Raw genomic sequence first — 24,402 nt, forward strand, 5'->3', positions numbered from 1 at the left:
CACACGTGTACGGTGCGCGGTTACTCCGGAGCTGGAATGAACTCAGAGCCCGTGGAGGCCCACTGCCCCTTCCCGTTGCTGCCGTAAGTTGCCGTGGAGGAGGCAACTACAGCAGAGAGCCCGAGGCTTGGCCAAGAGGCTGTGCTCTCGGTAACGGGCTCCCGTGTCTCCGCAGGCTGGTGGAGCTGTCCTCCTCGGTGCCCATCGGCTCCCACTGGGGGGTGCTGTCCAAGTGCTTGGCCTACAGCAAGGCCGCGTCGGACCCCTTCGTGTACTCCTTACTGCGACACCAGTACCGCAAAAGCTGCAAAGAGATCCTGAACAGGATCCTCCACAGACGCTCCCTCCACTCCTCGGGCCTCACGGGCGACTCCCACAGCCAGAACATTCTGCCGGTCTCCGAGTGAAGGACGCCGCTCTTGCTGGAGACGGAGGAATGAGACAGTTGGTGAGAAGCGGGGAGGGAGGGCTCGGGGTCCTGGGTGGACTCCCCCAGCTGCCGCCCCCCCTGGCCGGCCCAGTGATGCCCGCTCCCTGGTTCCTCAAGGGCAGAGGTTGGACCGTCCCTGTTTTGCACCAAAGGATGACCTTGGTTACTCGCTCTGGGCTTTCCTTTCAGAGGAGCTCCTTTGAGCTCCTGGACTCAACCAGGGACTCCCCAGGAGGGACGCCGAGTCTGGTCACGATCAAGGACACGCAGCGCTGGTGGCAGGTGGGGAAGCATGGCGTCCACCTGCTCCCTAACCACCGGGCGTTGGGCTCCACGCTGAAGAGTAGCGGTAGTCTCCGTGGGACATGAGTCATGCCGAACGTGGGCTTGGCAGCGGCCTCTCGGCCTTACCTCCGGCATGGCTGCGCTCCTCCACGTGGGCGCGGTGGCGGCTCTAACCCAAATATCATCCAGCTGGTAGTCCCCAAACTGTGTTCAGCTGGGACTCGGGACCCTGAGTCCCAGGGGAAAATGTTGAACGCTTGCTGCTGCCCCATGGTGGCCGAGCCGTGGTCTTAGAAAGGGTTCTGTTGGGTTGAACTCTTGTCCCCCACGTGTCCACAAGAGCTAACATTTGTGTGTGTAGACAATCTTAGCCTGAAAATGGTTTAAACAGGCAGTCACCTTCTTCTGATTCACCCGTCCTAACCGCTGGAGCCAAGGAGAGGCAGGAGGAAGGAGGCTGCCTGGTGCCCCCACCCCTGGTTGTGACCTGAATTTGCAGGAGGCCCTTCACCTCCTCTCACGCATCTCGTCCAGCCCGTCCTGTGAGAGGCACCTACAAGAACTGACCCGAGCGGGGGTTTGATGGGTCTGATATTGGCTGTAAGGCCCTGGGCTCCGTGATCCCAGTGGCTACACCTCTGGTCTCTGTGAGTCTATCAGCAGAAAGTCGAGGCTGTTCCAGGTGATCAAGAATGTGCCCTGTGCTAGTGAAGGGAGGGTGACATTTTTATGGAAAATGATCGCTTCGATATCTCTGCCAAACCATTAGCAGCTCCATCTTGATTTACGGAAAGCCAAGGTGAGTGGGCCGTGCTCTCTGCCCATCTGTCTTTGTTTATCATTTTGGATGATGTGTGAATGCCAAGAGGGTTATTTCTCCGTCCTCTGTTCTGATGCCTCTGGGGTAGAAAGGACGGGGAGCCACAGACTCTGATGGCTAGTCTCTCCAGCTCTCTGTGTCCTAGCTTTGGAAGTACAGGGGGAGGACACTGTCCAGCACAGACCAAGTGGCAAGAGTCTAACATTTTTTTACTGCCGAGGGCCCCAGTATGGAAAGACAGAGAAGTGTTGGGCACATCTTGAGAAGATGTTGTGGAGCTTACCTTAGCTCCCCATTTAGAAAAGAGATAGCTGAGCCCAGCCTAGTCTTGCCTACTTTCCAGGTTTTCATGGGACAGACATAGCCTCCCAGGCCTCGGCGCCTGTCAGTTCTAGTTGGAGGGGTGCTCACACTGCCTGGAAGAGCCCGTGGGGCACATCCCTCCCCAGCTCCGTGTTGAGGGACATCACGTTGGTAACTTGAAATCAGCCATGATGGGAATACTTATGCCAAGAAAATCAGCAAAATCTAAAACCAGGACTTCCGCCCTGAGAGCCGGTGGTCCAGCGTCCCCCAGCACACCACTGCCCAGACATGACTTTGTGCTCTGATTCACAGCACGTTCGTTTGAATCAAGTTTGAATCACAGCAGACATTCATTTTAGTGGAACTTTCCTAGTGACAAGCAGCTGTTCACGCCCACCCCACGGTCCCAACCCCAAAAGTACCAATGAGGTTGCAAACAAGAATGGAGCCAAGAAGGTAGGCATGATTGAATCCTACAATCTCCCTTTCCATGCAAGTATTCTCCAAATTGGGCGACAGAGGAGTAGTGACCTAGTAGATGAGGCTAGTAGACAGTCAAGTTCAAGCAACAACCTTGTTTTCATCCGAGTTGGGGAATGACTATGTCAAATTCTCTTTCTTCTTGTCCTGTGTATGCGACCTGTTATACTCCCAGAGGCAAATGGATCTCTTTTACCTCTTCCTGAGCTAAAAAACAAACAAAACAAACAAACAAACAAACAAACAAAAAAACAAAAGATCTCTCACCCACAATATCATGAATCTTAGAAAGATACATATCATAATTTTTGCCAAGCTCCTAGGACTGCTAAAGTAAAAACACACACCATAAAACCAGTTGTGTTGGCATCATGTAGACAAAAGACCAAAGAAGTCAGCCGAGGGGGTGTTTTCACTGTTGTCTAGACAGGCATTAAGAGTCAAGGAGAAGCAAGGAGAAAGCATTAGCGGTCAGCACCGACCAGCTCAGCTGTAATTACCTTTAGGTGAGTGTTGGTGTTCATCGATACCCAGTCTATAAAATTCTCCCCTGGCTTTGTTATTCCCAGGTGAATTATCTACCTCATTTGCTAATTTAATTTATCAAACGCAACATGGGTTTCTCAGGTAAAACACTCAGAAACAGCGAGATCAGCGGGTCTGGGAATACTTACTTGACTTCAGTCTAGCGTCAGGCTCGATGTGTAAGGCCCAGACCCTGGTGGATGCTGGATCAGGTGGGAAAGAGCTTCAGGAAGCTTGGAACTGAAGCCTGGCCTGGGTGAGGGGCGGGGTCTGATTCCTGCCCCTCCCTCCCACCAGGGTTCTGTCTCTAGCCCTACACAAGCAGAAATGTAGATTTAATTCCTGCCCTGGGAGACTTTTTCAGTCACCCTGCAACTACTCCAGCTTTTTCTTGCACTTCCTCTAGAAGGAGAGGACCCCAGAGCCCTAGGACCCTACCTGAGGGGCCACCAGCTCAGGTGAGGGTCCCGGCATCTGGGGTTTGTGTGTCTCCTGGTCAGCTGACCTCCCGGAGCGATGCTGCTAAGGGCCAGCCTGTTTTTACTTAGAAAGCAGCTGGGTCATGAGGGAAGTTGACTCGAGCCCCCTGATACCAACAGCCCATGCCTTCTGGGGTTCAGCTCAGTCTCCTGTCACCCTGAGCAATAAACCTCTCTCGTGTCGCTGAAATTAGTTTTCTTTCTCATGGTGCTCTTCTCTCTGAGAGAAGACAGACAGGACAGGCCATGCCCACGCGCAGGCAGGGAGACGATGCCTGGGGTATGGCCTATGGCTGTGCATTTCTAGAATGTAACCCAAATGCAGGATAACTCAGATGGCCCATGGTCTTAACGAGGATATTTTATCAGGTGCCAGAAATTCTTTGTATCGGCTCCTTTCCTTTGGATCATCAGCACCCCAGGAGACAGTGAGGTCCTGGATATATCTGTGGCTCCTGCCCCCTTTCTGGAAGGTCTAAAGCACCTGGAACAGCTTTTGGCTTGTGAACTTCATTATCCACAGGAAACACCAAGGGAGCGTGTTTAAGATGCAGATTCCGGTACCCTCTCCTCAGAGATCGGCCCGAGGCAGCCCGAGATTCTGCACTGTCGAACCTCCATGCCCCGGCGACTGCGGCCGGGGGCCCCCCAGCTCTCCCCTGAGAATGGGATCTGGGACACGTGGACAAACCCCGTGGAAAGCTGGGCCTTTCTAAATATCTGTTTGTCCTGTAGCTTTCCCCAAATCTCCAGACAGTTCAGTCTTCAGCCTCATTTAAGGGCTGAGTCATTTTGCTCTCAGAGCGACAAAGCGTTCACTCCGTGAAATTCTGAAATTCTAAAAGCCCGTCTTCAGAGACTCTGGTGGAAGAGCTGCCACCTTCCCCTCCAGAGGTATTTGCAAAGCAACCTCATTCCATTCCCAGGGGCTCCCTGGTCAGAAGTGCGGGTGTCCGCGGGGGGGTCGGCAGAATATAGCAGCACCGGCTGGCTGGGGGCCGGGACACTTTGTTAGAGAGCAGGAAGCTGGCTCTTAGAGGGTCCCATGGGGACACGTGCTTGGGTCTCCTCTCCGCCTCTGCCTGGGCGGCCCGGCTGTGGGAGCCGATGGCCTCTGGGTCCTCTGCTGCCAACCACAGCTAGCCCAACGCCCTTCCCACCCAGCCTCACTCCCCGGGAGTGGAGCCAGGCCAAGGTCAGGCCAGAGGGAGACAGTGCTGGATGCCAACCCCCGGGTGTGGGTCTGTTTTCAGTTCCACTTCATCCAGCAAGGCTGACCCAGCCTGGGCCCCCCGGGAGCCGCTCCTCATAGTGACCCTGGTCTGTAGCCCTAACAGCTCATGGGTACTGAGTGAAACTTACAAGCCAGTGCTGTGCCGAGTGCTTTCGGGCCATGTTTCCATGGGTCATCACCATGACCCTAGGATGTAGGGACTGCCATCTCCTTTTCAGACTGCTGGGAAGGTCTGTAAGTCCTGGGGCAGCAGTTAGAGATGTGTGAGGGGCAACACAAAACAGGCCGTGGGCTCCAGAAGGGCAGGCTGGTGCCGATAGGAAGTCCCCAGCCGCACCCAGCTGGGGCAGCTGCAGGCACAGCGGGCGTCTTTCCATCCCAGCAGAGAACCTCTTGCTCCCAGCTTCGGTGCTAATGCCCTCACCCCCAAGCCGGGCCCTGGGGCCCCTCCCAGCACATGGCCGCCCCTTGCTTGGGAAGGACCCCTCTAGACTTCTCTTTCTCTAGGAGAATTCCGTGGGAGGGGGGAGGGGCTGAGCAGCCGCTTCTGTACCCGGGATTTATGCTTCCCAGGCCCTTTTCACCTCCAAGAAATCCATCTGACGAGATGTCTTAGGTGTTTGAGGACTCACTGTTAACCTGCATTCTCCTGAAATTCTGGGCCAGTTGCCCTTAGGATATCAGAACAACACAGCAGTGTCCTGAAGCCAGACAGGTTCCCGTGGAAGACCCTGGTGTTGGCTTCAGACCCCAGGCTGAGCTGGCCATAAGTAGAGGTTGGATGGAGGTATCCTCCCCAGTTTGCTTTTTGGAGTTTGGAGGAGAAACGTGGCTGAGGCGGTGTGGCTTGTAAGCCTCTCCACGTTCCCAACAGCCTCCCACTTTCTCTCAAGACCAGTTGCCCTTTTAGCCCCAAAAGAGCTAGTCCAACCCTTGGCCAGCTGCCTTTGTCCTGCTGCTGGCAGAAGCCTTGGCCCGGGGGGAGGGAGGAGAAGCAGGAATCTCAGGCTTGCTATTGCATCTCCAATTTGGACAGAGCCGTGTTCAAAGGCCTCCTCGTGCCTCCTTCCATAAAACGGGCCATGGACTTGTTCATCTTCCTGGGGAATCTGTATCGGGACAGGGAAGTGGCTGGGACATGTGGCTTTGGGCAGCCTGGCCTAGATAGCATGGCACATGCGGTGGTATTGGTTGGGGTGGGGTGGGGCAGGAAAGCAGAGTCCCAGAGCCAGGGAGGGAGGGACATGGGGCAGCTGCAGGCTCCAGCCCAGAACTGCAGCCCAGAACGTGCCTGTCCCTCCTTGGATGTTTCCTGAGCAGCTTCTCTGTGCCCAGCCCCACGCTGTATCAGCCTCTGGGGGAGACAGGAAATTACAGTGTAAGATGGGGCTGCCCAGGAGGGGTGAGCACACTGCTCGGGGGTGCGGAGGGGGGGCGCTGAAGCACTTGACCAGTGGGGAAGGAGGGTTCTGGAAGGCTTTTTAGAGGTGGGGACACTGGCCCAGAACATGTAGTAGGGAAAAACAGAGACAAGACTCAGAGGAGAGGTGGAAGTGCCTGGGAAGGAGGCTCATGGGCTCAGAGCTTGGTGCATGTCCAGGATTGGTGTCAGGTGAGTCCAGAGGAGAAAAAGTGCCTCCTGGGAGAGTGACTGATCTGTGGACCATGAGAGATGATCCAAGTTTTGGAGTTAGGATACTGAAATGAGGTCTCTTAGAACGTGGAGGGCAATCTACATGCATCTAGCTACTAAAAAGAAAAGGAACAGAAGAACGAAGGAAGAAGGCAAGAGGGAAGGAAGGAAGGACGGACGGAAGGACGGATGGACAGAAGGAAGGAAGGGCCAGAACGAATTGCATTTATTTTAAGGGACATCTACATTTAACAGTGAGTGGGAGGAGGGCATATTTCATTGTTCACAAACCAACCATGTTGGCCAGGGCACCTCCCTGAAAATATGCATGAGGGGCACAAAGGTGTGTCTTCAGTAGCGAGGGTACATCGGCTCTGTCACCCCAGGGTCCTGACGGCCACTGCCACGCACCCCCAGGGACGACTGGAGGAATTCGCACACCAGGAGCAGCCACGTTTGCGAAAGCTGCCCTCGCACCATGTGGCAGTTCAGCCACGCTGCGTTCACACCCACACCGCCACTGGGCTTGTACCGTTGGCTCGCACAACGTCATGTAAAGATGTCTGTAGCATTTCAAGGTCAGTCGTTACGAATCCACTCAGTCTTAGCAGGGCTGGAATGGCCATATTTAAGCATTTTTAAAATAATTTAGATTGTGGACTCAAAGGACTGTGTGCACCTTTGGGAATGCGTGTGTTCCTCGGAAGACCATTGTGGCATTTCCAGAGTCCTTTCTTCCACGGGCTGGTGACTCTAGAGTCGGGATCTTATTTCTCCCCTGGTGCAAAGGGTTGTTGCACGTATTCAAGAGAACCTCAGGTCCATGTTTCAATAGTTTCAAAGAACCCAAGATCTGTATTTGGATACGGAAACCCACTCTGGTCATCCCCATCAAGGTCCTGGCCTTGATATCACCCCATCCTGTCCAGAGGGAATGTGTTTGGGAGAGAATCAGATGCCGTCACGATGGCACACCTCGGTTAGCTTCATCTGAGTCGGTCCATTTCCTGATGACCAGATACCAAAGCCCCAGCCCCTAAAGGCTCAGCCTGCCATTGCCTTGCCTCCAAGTCTTTTAATACCAAATCCTTGCTTGAATTACTTGCAACCTAACCCTATGCTCTAAAAACCTTTAAATGCCAAGTTCCCCGGAAAACTGAAATCATTCCAAACCTCAACAATCCTGTTTTACAACAAGCTTGTAAAGAGGACCTCCTCTGGAACATTCAAGGGACATTTAATGAGGACGGTGTCTCGCCAAGCCCATCAGGGTGTCCCCAGGGGAAACCTGGTTAATTGCGGGTCACATACAGCATTGGCAGCCCAGGGACACATCATAAAGAAGCCTTGTCCTCCCCTCATTACCACATAGGGCATTTTTCTAGGTATTGGGATAGGCCTGTCTTTACATTTGTAGGCTCATTTGGGAGAAGAGATTGAAACCCTTGCCGCTTGGACGTGTGTTACCATTTTGGTGAGACAGCTCCTAGGAGGACATGAATCTGTCGCTCTGTTGAGGTGTCCGGTGTAGGCCAACCTCCCTATTCATCTTCCCTCATGGAGCACGCCTGTCTCCCACCCAGAGGCTTTACCCTGCTCAGTGCCCAGCTTGAGAGCACCAAAGTCAAATTCTCAGCTGACCTTGACTTATCATAGGTTTCATTATTTGTTGGTGTCTGTGCAAAGCTACACTGTCCGTAGCTTGGGGCATCCAGAACAGACCAATGGATGACAAAAAGGAGCCCACCTTAAAGAAACCTAAGTCTGTGCCACCTCGTTTAGCATTCGACATGGAAATGTACATTGTATGTGGACACTTGAAAAATACTTTCGGAAACCAGGATTTAGAAAAATAAAAGAGATTTCATTCCCGGAGACAAAGTGATCTGGCTCCTGTACCATGTTCTATCCCTAACGTCAGACCCATAGGAAAATGGAGATGTTTCTGTTGGAGCAAATGTGCCCATGAACACGTGTGTCGTGCTTCCGTGTGCCCATGAGTATATGCGTATGGGTCAGTGTTCACAGACTCAAACAGCCGCATATGGAGTAAAAAAAAAAAAAAAAAGGAAACAAAATTTTAGCAGCCTCTAATGTTTAACATTGTATTGTAGCTTTAACTTTATTTTCTCCTAATTTAATAAACAGAAATATAGCTCCATTATACACGTGCACACACACACACACACACACACACATTATTAGTAGCCCCCCAATGTGACAATATTACCTTTCATGTAATACACTTGCCAACACTGTTTTTCTGTTGCAACAGGACTCAAGAATTTTGAATCCAAGGCCAATGTTGCCTGCTCTGTTTACAATGGCTTGTGTTTTGTGAAAACATATCAAATGTTGTAATATATTTTTATGATAGAATCGATAGTTAATACGGGGGCAGGGGAGGGGAGGGAGGAAGTATATATTGTGATTCTGTCCAATAAAGCCTCCTGTTATAAAATCTTGTCCACACTTTGATGTCCTGGTATGAGCACATTTTTATCATGTACAATACAAGTTAGTTGTCAGAAATGTTGGCTTTACGATGCTTCACGGTGGGGCATACGTACCTACGTCTTTTCTCGCCTATCTTTCTGCATCGTGTTCTATTTTCTCTCCCGTCTCCACTCTGCAGATGCCTGGGCCCTCACACAACCTTCTGGGGTAGGTCTTCCTCCTTTGGGATGATCTCTTGACTCACCCAAACCCACAGCAGTCACACTTCTCCAAACACATGTGCCCGGGAGCCGACTGCCTGACCCTGGGATACCAAATACTATGCAACTTTGCCACTTTGGGCCCAATTCCTTAGGCTTGGCTGACGGTGACCAGGTATGGTCTGGTGTTAGGTTTCCCTAACACCCCCTCAAGGACCACAGTCCCTGCCCGGAACTCTCTGGGCCCATGGATGCCTCCAGAATGGCCACAGTGCAGGAGGCATCCTTTTCCTAAGTGAGCTTAGGGAGGGTCCCACAGACAGCCTCTCAAGGTGTGGGGTCCAGGCCACTGCTCAGATTGGGCCTCTTTGGGCCCTGGGGAGCAGAGCTGAGCACGCAGCAGCCTCGAGGAGGCCTGCGGTGGCCTCAGGGGCGTGGCATGGGAGTCCCAGGCCAGCCCTCAGGGAGCAAGGAAGAGTGAATTGGAATGTCCCAGCAATGGAATGTCGCAACCTACAGGAGCCTCGTCACCACCAGGGGACATCTCTGGGGTTGGCTGCAGGACACCCTTATGCTGACTAAGGGTGGGAAGAGTTTCGGGTCCTGAGAACCTCTCGGAACCTCTGCGTTCCAGATGCTGAGCTAAGTCCTACCAGAACATCGCCTTCTTCAATGCCCTAATACTCCCGCGGGGTCGGTTTTCTTCCTCATAATCATTTTCCAGTTGAGGAATTGTTTTGGTTAATTTCATTGGTCAGCTTGCCTGGATCCTGGGGTGCCCAGGTATGTGGCTGAACCTTATTTCTGGGTGTGTCTGTGAGGGAGTTTCCAGCCGAAATTAGCACTTGAGTCAGTGTGGCTCCATAAGACAATGGATCTTCCCAGGGAGGGTGGGTCCCACTCTGTCCCACAAGGTCCTCATAGAACAAAAAGGAGGAGCAAGGAAGAATCTGCCCCTTCTGTCCAGACTGTTTGATCCAGGGTATTGGTCTGCTCCTGCCCTTGGCTACTCTGGTTCTCCAGCTCTTGGACTTGGAGCAAATTGCACTGCTGGCTCTCCTGGGTCTCCTGCTTGCAACGGCTGATCAGAGGACTTCTCAGCCTCCATAACTGCACAAGTCAGCTCCTAGAATAAATTGATGTGTGTGTGTGTGTGTGTGTGTGTGTGTTATCTATCCTGCTGGTTCTGTTTCTGTAGAGAACCCTGACTGACACAGGAACATACAGGGCTGGAACAGCTCATGAAAGGTCCCATGGCTGCCATGCGGGGAGCCCCCTCCAGCCCCACCGGCCTCTCACTTCCCCTGGGCCCTCACAGTCCGGCTGGTGGGCTCTCAGGCAAGCATTATCCTTCAGCATCAATAACCGCGTGACTATTTACTACTTTCTTCTTTGTTGACTTTCAGCAAGAGTCAGCGATGAATGTGAGTAAGAGGTGTGTTACTTGGTTTGATCACGCAAATCTCTTCCCTCTCTCGGATCCGGACTTCTCATCTTCAGAAATAAAGTTGTGGTGTAAAACAGGCATAGAAATCAATGAAGAAGAATAGGGAGTCTGGAAATAGACCCACATATATATGGTCGATTGACTCGGACACAATTGCTAAAGCAATTCAGTAGAAGAAGGAAAATCTTTGCAGGCAGATCATCCTGGAGTGTCAGATATTCACATGCAGAAAGAAATAATAAACCTGACCCACCCCTCAGCCCGTGCTCTAGGCTTGCCTTGACATGTATCCTATACCCAAATGTCGTAAAGACTAAGACCATACAGGTTCCAGAAGAAAACACAGGAGAAGAGCCTAGCAACTTTGGGGCAGGCCAAGGTGTCTTTGATGCAAAAAGCAGGATGGCAAAAAGTCGATGAATTAGATCTCATCATGGTAAATGGTAAGAAAGTGAAAAGACAAGCTACAGAATGGGGAGACTATTTGCAACACACATGTGTCTAGCAAGAGAATTGTATCCAGAATATATAAGAAGACAACCCAATAACAAGGGGAGGGGGCACTTTCAGATAGACCCTTCCAGAGAAGAGCCAACAAAAGCACACAGAAAATGCAAATGAAAACTGCGTGAGATCCCACCCCCCGGGGGATGGCTGAAATTAAAGCTTAGCCATGCCAGTGTTGGGAGGACTGGAGCAGCAGGAAGTCCCTGCCACTGTTGGCAGGAAGGCACCATGACCACTTCGGAGAGCAGTCTGACACTTTCTTATAAAGGTGGACTTACACTTAGGACAGGAGCCAGCACTCCACCCCTCCAGCTGCCCAGGAGAAATGACAACATGTGTCTGCAGGAAGACCTGTGCTCACGTGCTTGCAGAAACTTCATTCGTCACAACCTCCACACTGGAAACAACTCGAACACCCATCAACACGTGAATAAATAACTGGAATATTCTGCAGGATTCCACGGATATGAAATGGTCCTCCCCGCCCCCCCCCCCCCAGAAAAAGACAAAACTAGTCTGCCGTGACTGGGTGAGCTGGGTTTGGGGTAGGGGGGCTTTTGAAGAGGCACGAAGGCACATTGGGAGTGTATTTCCTTGTACTGATGGCTCGGCGAGAGGTCACAGTTGTCAGAACTCCTGCAACTGCCGCGCTTCGGAGGGGCGCGTTTGACGACGGTGTGGACATCCTTAGCACAGCTGAACTGCGCACACTTGAAAATGGTTCAGTGGTGGCTCAGCGTGGTTTGATGTCCGACCGTTGATTTCGACTCAGGTCATGATCGCAGGTTGTGAGGGTTGTGAGATGAGCCCCGCCTTGGGCTCTGCACTGGGCCTGAAGCCTGCGTACGAGTCTCTCTCCCTCTCTCCCTCTCCCTCTGCCCCACCCCCCAGCTTTGCTCACAGGCTTGCACTCTCTCTCTCTCTCAAAAAAAAAAAATGGGTTAAGTGGTAAAATTGATGTATTTTTTGGCCACAATTTTATAAAAATAAGCACACTGAAAAAAATGGGTGTGTTTTATTAGGTATACATTTAAGCTGAATAAAGTTAATTCAACAACCAGGAAAGCTGTAAATCTCTAAGTTTCCCTCCAGATCCTGGAAATTTTTTTTTTTGAAGATTTTATCTATTTATATATGAGCGAGAGAGAGAGAGAGAGAAAGCACGAGCAGGGGGAGGGCAGAGGGAGAGGGAGAAGCAGAATCCCTGCTGAACAGGGAGCCTGGTGTGCAGCTCGATCCCAGGACCCTGGGATTACGACAGGAGCCGAAGGTGGACACTTAACCGACTCAGCCCCCGAGGCACCCCCAGCTCCTAGAAATCTTGATCAATACACAAAATGTCTGTTTTTACTGTTACCAAAAATTCTTTGCTTCTGCACACTGCCCAAAATTCTCCTAATAAGAGGAAATTCTTCCCTACTAAATCTTCCTTTATATGCCTTTATATGCCACGGACTTATTGGCAGTCTGTGAACTTTGGGGACCCCTCCTACAAATTCTAACAGTTTTTTAAAAGGAGGAAGTAAAATACAGAAGACTTCAAAGTAAATAAATTCTTATTAAAGTGTGTTCTTAAAATAGATGTTTGCAATATAGTTATGTGTGTGCTTTCTTGTTAATAATTGAATGATAAGGCCTAATGGCAGTCTAAGAATTATTTTCATCTTAAAAGATGAACCTCAACAATGTTTCGAGTATCAGCAACAATGGAAAAGTGATAGGAAGATGCCTGTGCTTTCCACTGGTGACAAAGTCACAGGCAGCAAACACCCTGTGCACATTTATAATTGAAGGTGCTGCTGAGTTTCAGCCAGAGGTTAGTGAAAACGAAGATGGCAGTTATCTTTCTTTTTTAAAAAAGATTTATTTATGGGGGGGGGACAGAAGAAGAGGGAGAGAGAGAATCTTGAGCAGACTCCCCACGGAGCCCAGAGCCCAGTGCAGGGCCTGAAGAGCATCACCCGTGGGGAGGAAAACACAGAAATATGTGTTCGTTCAAGAAAAACCACAGCCTTGGTCGACCCCCTCTTTATTTTGTTGGTTTAATCTAACCCTCAGGAGAATGGTGAGGGGTGTTCACTGTATCCACCGTTATCCTATTCTCTGATTCTCTCTGTGAGATTTAAAGGAAGAGGCTGGATCTTGCCTATGTCTGTATACCAGGTGCTCAGCACAGAGCCAGGTACACAGAAGGTACTAAATAAATGTCTCTGTAATTGAATTTCCGTTATTAGCAACACTGTGTGAGGGGCACTTCCATGACATTCTTCTGCTGCCTCTTGACTTCTGCAGACGTTAGGAGTTGCTGAGAATTCTAGATTTCAAGTCAGACCAGTCATCAGGACCCATGCTGCTCGGCATTTCCACAGTTCCAGTCACCACCCCATCACGAGCTTGGACGGGAGAACAAACCTCTCTTGGAAAGGCAGCCTTGTCCTAGCCGGGTCAGAGCTCTGCCATGACACCTGGTGGCCTTTTCAGTACTTGTCTGTTGACCATGACCAGGAGGGACTGTAGGCCTGGGAGCACTGGCCAGTGGGTCTCCAGCTAGACTATATCGAGTCACACATCTCGGGCAAGGTCAGAAAGCCCAAGGACTGGAGCCCCTGGGTGGCTCAGTCAGTTAAACGACTGATTCTTGTTTTCAGCTGAGGTTGTGATGTCAGGCTCATGAGATCCAGCCCCACTTCGGGCTCTGCACTTAGGGGGGGTCTGCTTGGGATTCTCTCTCCCTCTCCCTCTGCACCTCCCCCCTACTCTCTCTCTCAAATAAATTTTAAAAAGCAAGCAAATAAAGAAGCCTAAGGACCCAGGGTCACAATCCCCAAACATGCACTAGTTGTCACTGGAGCAGTGTGGAGATCCCCTTTGACACTTTCCTCTATTTATCTCATTCTTTAAGAAAAACTAGCTGCCCAGTGCAGAAATCTGCTCCTGGTCTTATTAGGTGCCTCCTCCTAATTGCAGGTTTCTGACTCAGCTCAAGACAGAGCCTCGCATGGAAATTAAACCCAAAGAGAAAGAGAACAAGAAAAGTGCGTGGGAGTTGGATAATTACGTGTGTGTCTCTAGCGATGGGCTCAGGCAAACAGAGCAGCAGATGGGGTCGAAATGGGAGGAAACACGGAAACGAAGCCCGGCTCGGGCAAATGGTGATCGAAGCAAGGCAAGGAGCGTTTCTGGACAAGCCTCCAGCTCTTTGGTTGCTGACCTTACCTGGCACTGATGCTGGCGTCCTTCCCTTACTCCTGACTCCCCTACGAGGACCTCCTCTCTCCCCTTGGTCAGGGCAGGGTTCTGGCACCCGCCCTCAGGGCTGCAGGTCCCTGGACGCCAGCCAGGGACAGCTGGCTTGCACGTTCCCTCCCTGCCTCTCTCGCCAGCTGCACCCCCTATAATCCGAACAGCTGCAGACCTAACCAGGGCACTGGGGGTCCCTTAACACTGGACTGTCACAGAGCGGGTGTAGATCATTTTTGTAACCTTGAATCCTGCTTCGCTTCTCCTCCAGCATGCATGGGAGAAAAAAACATGGGTTTCGGAATCAGAATGACCTGGTACAGAAGCCATGAACTGCAGAGACACCACCAGTAGAACAGTGATGGTGGTACCTGAAGCATCAGGAGGACCGAGCGAGCTCCTGCTGGGAAGTGTTGGAGCACAGTGGGTGCGTCACTTAAGTTAATGCCCTTCGTCTCCAACGTCTGAGAAACTGTGCATTTTCTGGAGCAAAGGGCAGACTCTTCGGGGTATCCGAAATTTCTAGCCCTCCAAGACAGCCTCTCTGGGAGGACCCCTATGGGTTTGAGTCTCCTGCGACCTTGGCCGTGGCCCCCATCCCCTATCTCTGGGTCTCCCCAGGGGGCTGACGAGGATTCGGAGCCTCTGCCCCGAGCTTGCCCAGTTCAGCTCATGAGGCCGTTGTGAGCTCTGGGAACAGACTCTATAAGCTGCTCGACAGAAAGACTCCTTGGGACCCAAATCCGTAGTTTAGGGGAACGGGTAGTTCTGGAAACCCACAGAGGAAACGTGTCCAAGGACTTCTGTCGCAGACGCTGCGTGGGCGGGACGCATGACATTAGCGGGGCCGCTGGAGCACAAAGTGTGGTGGCTTTGGAGCCCAACGAGGAGGGGTGACTTCCGGGAATCTCCTCACCGGGCTGGGCTCCCGCCGTCAGAGCCGCCGAAGGACAGCCAGGCGCCCCTGCGAGGAGAGCGTATGTCCAGCTGCCGGGCTGCCCCGGCAGAGGCTGCGGCTCTTTCTCGGGGAGCTCCGCCACAGACCAGCTGAACGCCCAGAAGGAATCTGGGCTCCAGGCCGAGCCTTCTAGTCCTGCCCCATCTGCAGCTTGGAGCGACCATCAAAAACATCACCTGAGCATCCCCCAGCCCCTCCCATTGTACGCAGGACACAGACTGTCCTCCTCGAGACCCGAAGTCCCCCTGAGTTTTGTCCTCTGCGGCTCTCCCCAAACTCATCCTGTCCCTCTCGCTCACCGGGACGCGTTCCAGCTGCCTGCAGCTGGGGCCTGAGCAGAAGTCCTGTGCTTCTCGACGGCCCCTGGTTATTATTCTGCTCTTTGATTAAAAACACAGGTGCACCCATGCTTCCTTCAAGTGCTATCTGGGGGCAGCGGCAGCCAATTATGCCATTACAGAAATCAGACACCTCGGGCCTTGGGGTAATCCAATTTCACTCGCCCAAATAATGTGGAAGCCTCTGTATTGCTCATAAGGGGACCGGACATGAACAAAGGTGACTGACTTGTGATCAGGGAGACAGAGCCTGGTTCGGGAGCTGGAGGAGGGAAATTCTGCCCACCGGGATCAGGAATGCAGGGTGGGATGATGGGTCTGCTGGCAAAATGTTGAGTCTGAGGTGCTGGGGGTAGCCCCAGTGGGGGCGTCCAGGGCAAAGCCAGCCAGATGGCTTGGAAGAAGCAGAGAGGGTTCTCGGTCGGGGATGAGAATTGGGAAACATCAGATCCAGGTGGTGGTTGACACCGTATGGAAAAAGGGATCACTCAGCAGCTGTGTGCTCAGTGAGAGAGAGCCGGGTCGTCAAGAGAAGCCCCCGGTGGAGCCATAGGATGTGGGACCCAGGGGAGACGGGGAGAGGAGGAGGGTAGCTGGCGGTACCACAGAGACCAAGCCGGGAGAAGTTTAGAGAAAGAGAGACATGTGGCAGAAAGGGCCAGAAAGACCTGGCCATCTCCATAACCTTGACCAGAGGAGGGAGGGGTCTGTGGAAACGGGGCCGGTGTGGTTTGGGGAGCAGCTGGAGGCGAAAGCCAGAGCATGGAAGACGGGGCCAGGAGTGGGGGCTAGGGCAGGGACTCCTGAACTGGAGGGAGAGAAGAGGTTGCTCCCTCTGCACCCGAACTGAGCTTGGCAGTAAACAAAGAAAGGCTAACGCCCCAGGTTCCCAGTCCTAACTCACGGGGAGACCTCGTCTTCCAACCCTCACAGATTGGGGAGGGTGCGGTACAGGTTGTGTGTAAGTCACTTCGCTTTCAGATTCTTGTCTTAAAACTGCTTAAAAGGAAAAAAACCTTTTTTTGGAAGCGTGTCAGTCAGGATTCTCTAGGGAAATAGGACTAACTATAGTAAGGGACTTATTTTAAGGAATTAGCTCACATGATTAGGGGACTAGCGGGTCTGAAATTCATAGGGCTGGCAGGCTGGAGACTCGGGCTGTCTTCTGACAGCATTTCTTTTCTGGGGACCTCAATTTTTGCTCTCAAGGCCTTCAGCTGACTGGATCAGCCCCCCACCCCCCACCCCCAGCCCCACATTACTGAGGGCAATGATCTCCTTTATTGGTGGTCAGTTGATTGAGATGTTAGTGCGGCCACAAAACACCTCGACCACCAGCCTCAGACGAGCGTTGAGTTAAGTTGCTGACTGTGCTGGCCCAGCCGTCGGGATGCGAACCGTGACCGCTCCCGATCTATATCATTTCCCTTTAATAAAGCACTGGGAAATGGAAGGAGGGGGACTTGGGGACCTCCGATGGCCCCTCAATAAGTCCTGAAAAAAAAAAACAGAAAAAGCTGCAATTCCACTATTTTAGATGATTTTTGGCTTCTTCAAAACTCTCCCCACGTGGCCTATAAGATTCAAAGAAACATCTTCTTATTTATCCAACAGTTGTACTCCCGAAGTGACTTTCTCCACGACGTGTTAGCAAGCAGGCGCCTTTTCAATGACAAACAGTCGGGGAGCTGATGAAATGCTCCCTCCCACACTCCGTTCTTATGGTGCATTTAACAAGACTAAATCGGTCCAGCGCGCCCGCTTGCTGTTTTTTTCCTCCCTCCCTTTAATGTCAGCGATCATCAGCTCCAGCAGATCCCCCTTGAGCCCTGGCCTTCTATTCTCACAATAGAAGTGATGTGTTCTGGGACACCCACGTGACCACCCTGGAAAGATGCTCTTCGTCCCAACAGAAGAGAGCCAACGGGAACAGCGTCACTCTTAGAAGCAAAGTGACATTTACTGGACCCGTCGGAAGTATTCGGAGAGTAGCCCCAACAGGACGGACTGAGGAGTGGCTGGGGGTGTGTGAGAAGGAGGGATTCAAGTTGAAGGACTCCAGGGTGTTCACCCAGGGGGAGCAGAAGGATGGAATTCCCACCAGCTTTGTGTGGCCGGGAGAAGAGGTTGGATGGGGCGAGGTCGGGGCTCAGCTTGCTGAGCGCGAGATGGCGAAGCAGCATCTCAGTGGGGCGTCGGGTTGAGTTTGGACTCCCCAGTGTCGTGAGTCTGGGTCTCGTTAGAGGACAAAAGGGGTCTGAGATCTGAGTCCTGCCACCGACACATTTACGACAATAAGCACGTGATGCAACAATTCAGAGGGGCACCTGGATGGCTCAGTCGGTTAAGCATCTGCCTTCAGCTCAGCTCATGATCCCAGGGTCCTGGGATCAAGCCCTAGGTTGGGCTCTCTGCTCAACAGGAAGCCTGTTTCTCCCTCCGCCTGCCACTCCCCCTGCCTGTGCTCTCTCTGTCTCCCTCCCTCTTTCTTTCTCTGTCAAATAAATAAAATCTTATCAAATAAAATAATTCTGAGAGCTTCTACAGATGTCATCTTGGCAGACACCTGTGAACCCCTATTTTCCAGCTGATTACAAGGCTCCAGAGTCCAGCAGTAACCCACCCCCCAGCCCGCCCTGACATCCCACTGGTCACCCTCGGCATCCCTGGCCAGACGCCTCCATCCTGTTCTCCTCCTCTGTGCTCTCCTCTTTGAAGAGCTCGTCCGCGTCTCACCAAATAACAAGGGCCGCCTTATTTAGGAACCAGGTCACCGGTCATGTTCTGGGTGAGTTGAATTTGGGGAGGCTGCAAAGTATCAGGAAACAAACTCAGTCTAGGTTAGAAAAAGCGCGTGTTGTTGGGGGGTTACTGTCTTGAGTCAGCAAATCGTAAGTGGGGGGAGAGGTGCCAGCCGAGCCTAGCAGATCACATGGTCACCACCTCCGACAGTGGGTGGGGTCTGTGAGAAGGTGCCTATACCATTCCCGGGGTGCTTCGAGGGCCCCCGTCTCAGCAGAAAGGAGCTAAGCAGGTCTCTGGAAGCAGTGGTCCCCGGGGATCACAGTGATGACTCCGTTTTTGGGCTCCCCAGCAGTCCGCAGCCCATGGGCTCCAGCGCCTGGTTTGTGTGTCCACCTCCCCACGTGGACTGTGCGCTTCTTAAGGAAAAGGGCTGCATCTGATTCAGCAGCGGGCGGAACAGGGCCAGGCGAGCCGTAGGCGCTCGATACAAGTTTTGCCGTGAAACCAGAGACACAGATTCAAACCAGAGACACCGATTCCCACACGAGGCGTGTAAGCCACAGACACTCGGGTTCCTCCTCCTCTTCATCTCCTCTCCCAAACCACGTGCTGCCTGTGACAGCAAGAAGTCCAGGCTCCGAGAGATGGAGGTCACAGCTCCCACCGTCGCCTCTGCAGCAGACCAAGGGCAGGCTCCCGACCCAGAGACACTCAAATAGCTGGAACGAGGTTGCCGTCCAACCTCTGATCTTGAAGGTTAACAAATGCTGGGGGCCAAGGAAGCCGGCTAGTCTTCAGCAGCAAGGCTCCTTCGTGGGAAGATGTGGGGGCAGCTGGCCTGGAGAGTTCTCTTGCCTCGTCCTGGGCACAGGTGGCGGCTGTCCGCTGGGTTTTCCAGGACTACTTTGCCTCTCATAAGCGAGGACCCCCTGTGCACATGCGGATACATAAGGCCAAGTCTCTAACATCCACACACTTGTGCACACATGCACACGCATGCATACACGTGCACACACACACACCCTTGTGACCCATCTCTGATCTCACCAAAGAGCCCCCAGGACTGCTGGGCTCTTGGCGGCACGAGAAGGTGTCTGAGCCTCCAAAGCTACTTCTGTCTCCATCCCGGTCTCCATGGAAACCTCGATACCAGACAGGACTAGGCCAGGCTGAGTTATCTGTCTCCTAAATTAGGAGCTACCACAGAGTCCAGTCCCTAGGGCTGAGAGTTAATAAGACAACAGCTTTTCAAATAGACAAGCACAACACTTCTCTGCCTCTGATTACTGGGGCCTCGTAGTCTGGGGACAGTCCTTCAAATAAAGCCAAATGTGCTTCTATGTAAATATGGCCAGTACTGGGACCAAATATGGGCTAATGTCTGCAGAAGAAGGGGTGCCTTAATAATTTACAGCTACTGTGTAGTGGTAATAACAGATATTTTTTAAAAAGCTATCAAGAGTTGAGCACTGGGACATCTTCGTGGCTCAGTGGGTTAAGCCACTGCCTTCTGCTCAGGTCATGATCCCAGGGTCCTGGGATCGAGTCCCACATAGGGCTCCTTGCTCAGCAGGGTGCCTAGTTCTCTCTCTGCCTCTGCCTGCCTCTCTGCCTGCTTGTGTTCTCATTCTCTCTCTCTCTCTCTCTCTGACAAATAAATAAATAAAATCTTAAAAAAAAAAAAAGAGTTGAGCACTTACTCTGTGCCAGATATTGGGTGAAATACTTTACCTAAAATTATCTCCTGTGATCCACACAAAGATGAATCTTCCTGTGGTTATGTCAACTCTCTCAGATCCCCAAATTCATCCGTGTCCTCTCTCTCCTTGGAGTCCTCTGTGGTCTGTTTTGGTCCGCTCTGCCCATGCCCAATTCCCTTCTTCTGGGAACCATACTTTGTTGTCCCTGGAGAAAGGGTCTTCCTTGCTCTCTGCCTGGGTAACACTGAGAGCTGGTACCACCCCAGATCCAGGGCTGGACGTATGACCTGGGTCTAGTTGACCTGCACTTTCCTTGGCTGTGGTCGTTCTTGTTCATGGACGGACACTGACTCAAGTCAATCCTGTGAAGGGTGACTCCAGGACATTCACAAGAAATGCTTAAAAACAGATTTTAGACCAGAGTCACTAAGCTAATAGGATGTAGGGCCCCATTTGAGTCATCTATTGCTATACAACAAACCATCCCAAAACTTAGTGGCTTAAGGGACCAACCATATCATTATCTTTCACAATTTGGTGATTTGCCTGGGATCAAAGGGGAAGTTCTTCTTCACCTATGATGATGGTTGGGTTGCAGCCTTCCAGGGGTTCTACTGGGCTGGAATATCCAAGATGGAAATTGATGCTGGTTGTTGGCCAGGAGCTCTACTGGGTCTGTTGAGTGCAGGGTCTCTGTTATCTTTCATGTCGCTGCTTCATGTGGTCCGGGCTTCAGAGAGTGGTGAATGAGCTCCAAGAGCAAGTGTTCCAAGAGGAGAAGCCCTGGTGGGCAAGTGTCTATCACGTCTCTGCTTGTCATTTCATGGTTGGCATATAGGCAAGATCATACCATATGTAACTTTTGAGATTGGTTTTTTTCCACTCACATAAGGATCTCAAGGTTCACCCAAGTTCGTTGTGTATTACCAATAGTTTGTTCCTTTTTATTATCGAGTAGTATTCCATGCATGGATGTACCATAGTCTTTTTTATCCATTCACTTGCTGATGGGCATTTAGGTTGTTTCCAGTTTGGGGCTATTACAAACAAAGCTGCGATGAACATTTATCTATGCATCTTTGTATGAACATATGCTTTCATTTCTCCTGTGTGAATAACTATGAGTGGAACTGCTGGATTCATTAGTAAGACTAAGTGTAACTTCTCAAGAAACAACCAAACTTTCTCCCCTCCATTGGATATTTTTTCCTGCTTTGTCAAAGATTAGTTGACCATAGAGTTGAGGATCCATATCTGGGTTCCCTATTCTGTTCCTTTGGTCTATGTGTCTGTTTTTTGTGCCTGTACCATGCCGTCTTGGTGATCACAGCTTTGTAATACAGCTTGACGTCAGGCAATGTGATGGCCCAACTTTGTTTTTCTTTTTTAACATTTCCTTGGCAATTTGGGGGTCTTTTCAGTTTCCATACAAATTTTAGGATTGTTTGTTCCAGCACTTTGAAAAATGTCATTGGTATTTTGATCGGGATGGTGTTGAAAGTATAGATTGCTCTGGGCAGCATGGACATTTTAACAATGTTTATTCTTCTGATTCACGAGCACAGAATGTTTTTCCATCATTTTGTGTCTTCTTCAATTTCTTTCATAAGTGTTCCGTAGTTCTAGAGTATAGACCATTCTATTCAATAAATGGTGCTGGGAAAATTGGACAGCAATGTACAGAAACCTCAACCATTCCCTTACACCATAACACAAAGATAAACTCTAAATGAATGAAAGACCTCAATGTAAGACAGGAATCCATCAAAATCCTAGTGGAGAATATAGGGAGTAACCTCTTTGACATTGACCACAGCAACTTCTTTCAAGGCACATCTCCAAAAAAAGGAAACAAAAGCAAAAATGAACTTTGGGGAGTTCGTCAAGATCAAAAGTTTCTGCACAGCAAAGGAAACAGTTAACAAAACAAAGAGGCAACACACAGAATGGGTTTGCAAATGACACTATTGATAAATGGCTGGTATCCAACATCTACAAAGAACTTCTCAAACTCAACACCTAAAAAACAAATAATCAAGTCAAAAATGGGAGGAAGACCTGAACAGACACTTTTCCAAAGAAGACATACAAATAGCTAAAAGACACATGAAAAAATGTTCATCATCATTAGCCATTGGGGAAATTCAAATCCAAATGACATTGAGATACCACCTTGTACCAGTTAGAATGGCCAAAATTGACAAGGCAGGGAACAACAAATGTTGGAGAGGATACAGAGAAAGGGGAGCCCTCTTACACTGTTGGTGGGAATGCAAGTTGGTGCAGCTCCTTTGGAAAACAGTGTGGAGGTTCCTCAAAAGTTAAAAATAGAGCTACCCTATGACCCAGCAACTGCACTACTGGGTATTCACCCCAGAGATACAGATATAGTGAAAAGAAGGGCCATCTGTACCCCAATGTTCATAGTAGCTATGTCCATAATAGCCAAACTGTGGAAGGAGCTGAGATGCCCTTCAGCAGACGAAGGGATAAAGAAGATGTGGCCCAGGGGTGCCTGGGTGGCTCAGTGGGTTAAAGCCTCTGCCTTGGGCTCAGGTCTTGATACCAGGGCCCTGAAATGGAGCCCCGCATCAGGCTCTCTGCTCAGCAGGGAGCCTGCTTCCCTCCTCTCGCTCTCTCTACTGCCTCTCTGCCTACTTGTGATCTCTGCCTCTCTGTCAAATAAATAAAATCTTTAAAAAAAAAAGAAGATGTGGTCCATATATACAATGGAAAATTACTCAGCCATCAGAAAGGACGAATACCTAACTTTTGCAATCCCCAGGGAGGGGATTATGCTAAGTGAAATAAATCAAGCAGAGAAAGACAATTATCATATGGGTCCACATATTTGTGGCACATAAGGAATAGCATGGAGGACATTAGGAGAAGGAAAGGGAAAATGAAGGGGGAGAGTCAGAAACCATGAGAGACTATGGACTCAAGAAACAAACTGAGGGTTTCAGAGGGGAGGGAGTTGGGGGCATGGATGACACTGGTGGTGGGTATTAAGGAAGGCACAGATCGCATGGAGCACTGGGTGTTATACGCAAAAATGAATCTTGGAACTCTACATCAAAAACTGATGATGTATTTTATGGTGACATAACATAATGTAACGTAACGTAATGTAACATAACATAACATAACAAAATAAAATAAATGTCCAAACTATCTCCAAAGTAATTCCATCATTTTATGTTCCCCTAAGAAGTGTATGAGAATTCTAGGTCCTCCACATTCTCACTAATACTTAGTATGGTTAGTTTTTTTATTTTGATCATTCTCATAGATATGTCATGGTTTCTTATTGTGGTTTCAATTTGCATTTCTCTAATGCCTATGATGTTCATTATATATGGTTTTGATTTGAGTTTCCCTGATGGCTAATGATGTTGCTTTGCCCTCCCTCTATATTCTTTGATAAAGCTTGTTCAACTTTTTAACCTATTTCTTTAATTGGGCTATTTAGGTCTATTTCTTATTGAGTTTTGAGGGGCTCTTAAAATATATTTGGAATACATATTCTTTGTTGGATAAAAACTTTTCAAACCATTTCCCTCCAGTGTTTCCTTGGAACGTACAGCACTTCAATTTCCTCTTCAGACAATGGGATCAACCCTTTGAAGCACTTTTCAGTAACTCAGAGAGGGTGAAACTCTCTGAAACCTTTTTAAAGTCCAAAAAGAGAAGAAAAAAGGAGACACACATGTTTGGGGGAAAGAAGATTAAAACAACAACAACAACAACACTTTAGAATTCGATCAACAGCTTCAACTTTCTGTCCTCCAGAACATATCAAATGATAACACTTTCCGCCTCTCAGGAGGAGAGGGTGAACTTCGTGTTAGAAAAGTGGTTTCCAGCGAAGACTCCAGAGTTGGTCCTTCCTTTGCCAGTGCTTAGCGTCCTCACATGTCGGCCGGTGGAGAAGACTGGGTCTCTAAGTCGGGGCCACGAGAGCTGCCAGGTAGGACTTGGCTGGGACCCGTGATGGCATCTTGGCCACCTAAGCCCTCTCCACACAGCTCCTACACACAAGAACCATGGTTAGAATGAGCATCAGGGCCATTCTGAGAGGACAAGGAGGGCTCTGGTGGAGCACTCCCGGAAGGCGCTCATAGAAGGGATGGGAAGAGTGAGCAGCTCCCTTTGTCCAGTGGTGTTAGGAGGCATTGTGGATGAACATGACAGGAGGTGAGGAGTGAGGGAGCCATCAGCTATGAGGCCTGCTGCCGTGATAGACACCAACATTTTGATCAGTACGACACCAGCATTGATGAGTTTTCGTAGGTAAATGTTTCTTAGGGAAGAACTCATAGATATTAAGAACTATTTTGTATGTGTCAAGCACTTGATAAACATTATCGTATTCAAGCTTTTAATAGCCCAGTAATGCTGGTATGATGATGGATCCCCATTTAAAAGATGAGAGCAGTTCAGCCTGGACAGGTTAGGGTCTCAGACTTCTAAGTGGTGAATCCGGATTTAAATGCAATTGTTCCCCTGTACCTCAGGGAGGTGTGTGTCATCAGTGGAAGAGAAGATACTGGTATAAACCAAGTGCCCCTGAGGGTCATGCCAGCACAGCCCTCATTAGCACTATAGTGGGGTTGGG

The 24,402-nt window shown here is 50.3% G+C and overlaps 1 protein-coding gene across 3 annotated transcripts in view; it reads left to right on the top strand.

The window, feature by feature from the left end:
• The window catches only part of GPR26 (G protein-coupled receptor 26), a 47,748-nt gene extending 24,330 nt beyond the window's left edge, over positions 1-23,418 (top strand). The window contains exons 3-4 of one of the 3 annotated variants that reach the window (XM_044240688.1): positions 176-448; positions 620-3,852. In XM_044240688.1, coding sequence (XP_044096623.1) covers positions 176-407 — 232 coding nt within the window. In that variant the 3' untranslated portion in view covers positions 408-448; positions 620-3,852. Of the gene's footprint in view, positions 1-175; positions 3,853-23,350 lie in introns of those variants that run through there. The other 2 variants (XM_044240689.1, XM_044240687.1) reach the window with 2 other exon arrangements.
• Positions 23,419-24,402: the final 984 nt, after the last annotated feature.

This window comes from Neovison vison, chromosome 2, assembly GCF_020171115.1.
Source record: "Neovison vison isolate M4711 chromosome 2, ASM_NN_V1, whole genome shotgun sequence".
Taxonomy (NCBI): Eukaryota; Metazoa; Chordata; class Mammalia; order Carnivora; family Mustelidae; genus Neogale; species Neogale vison.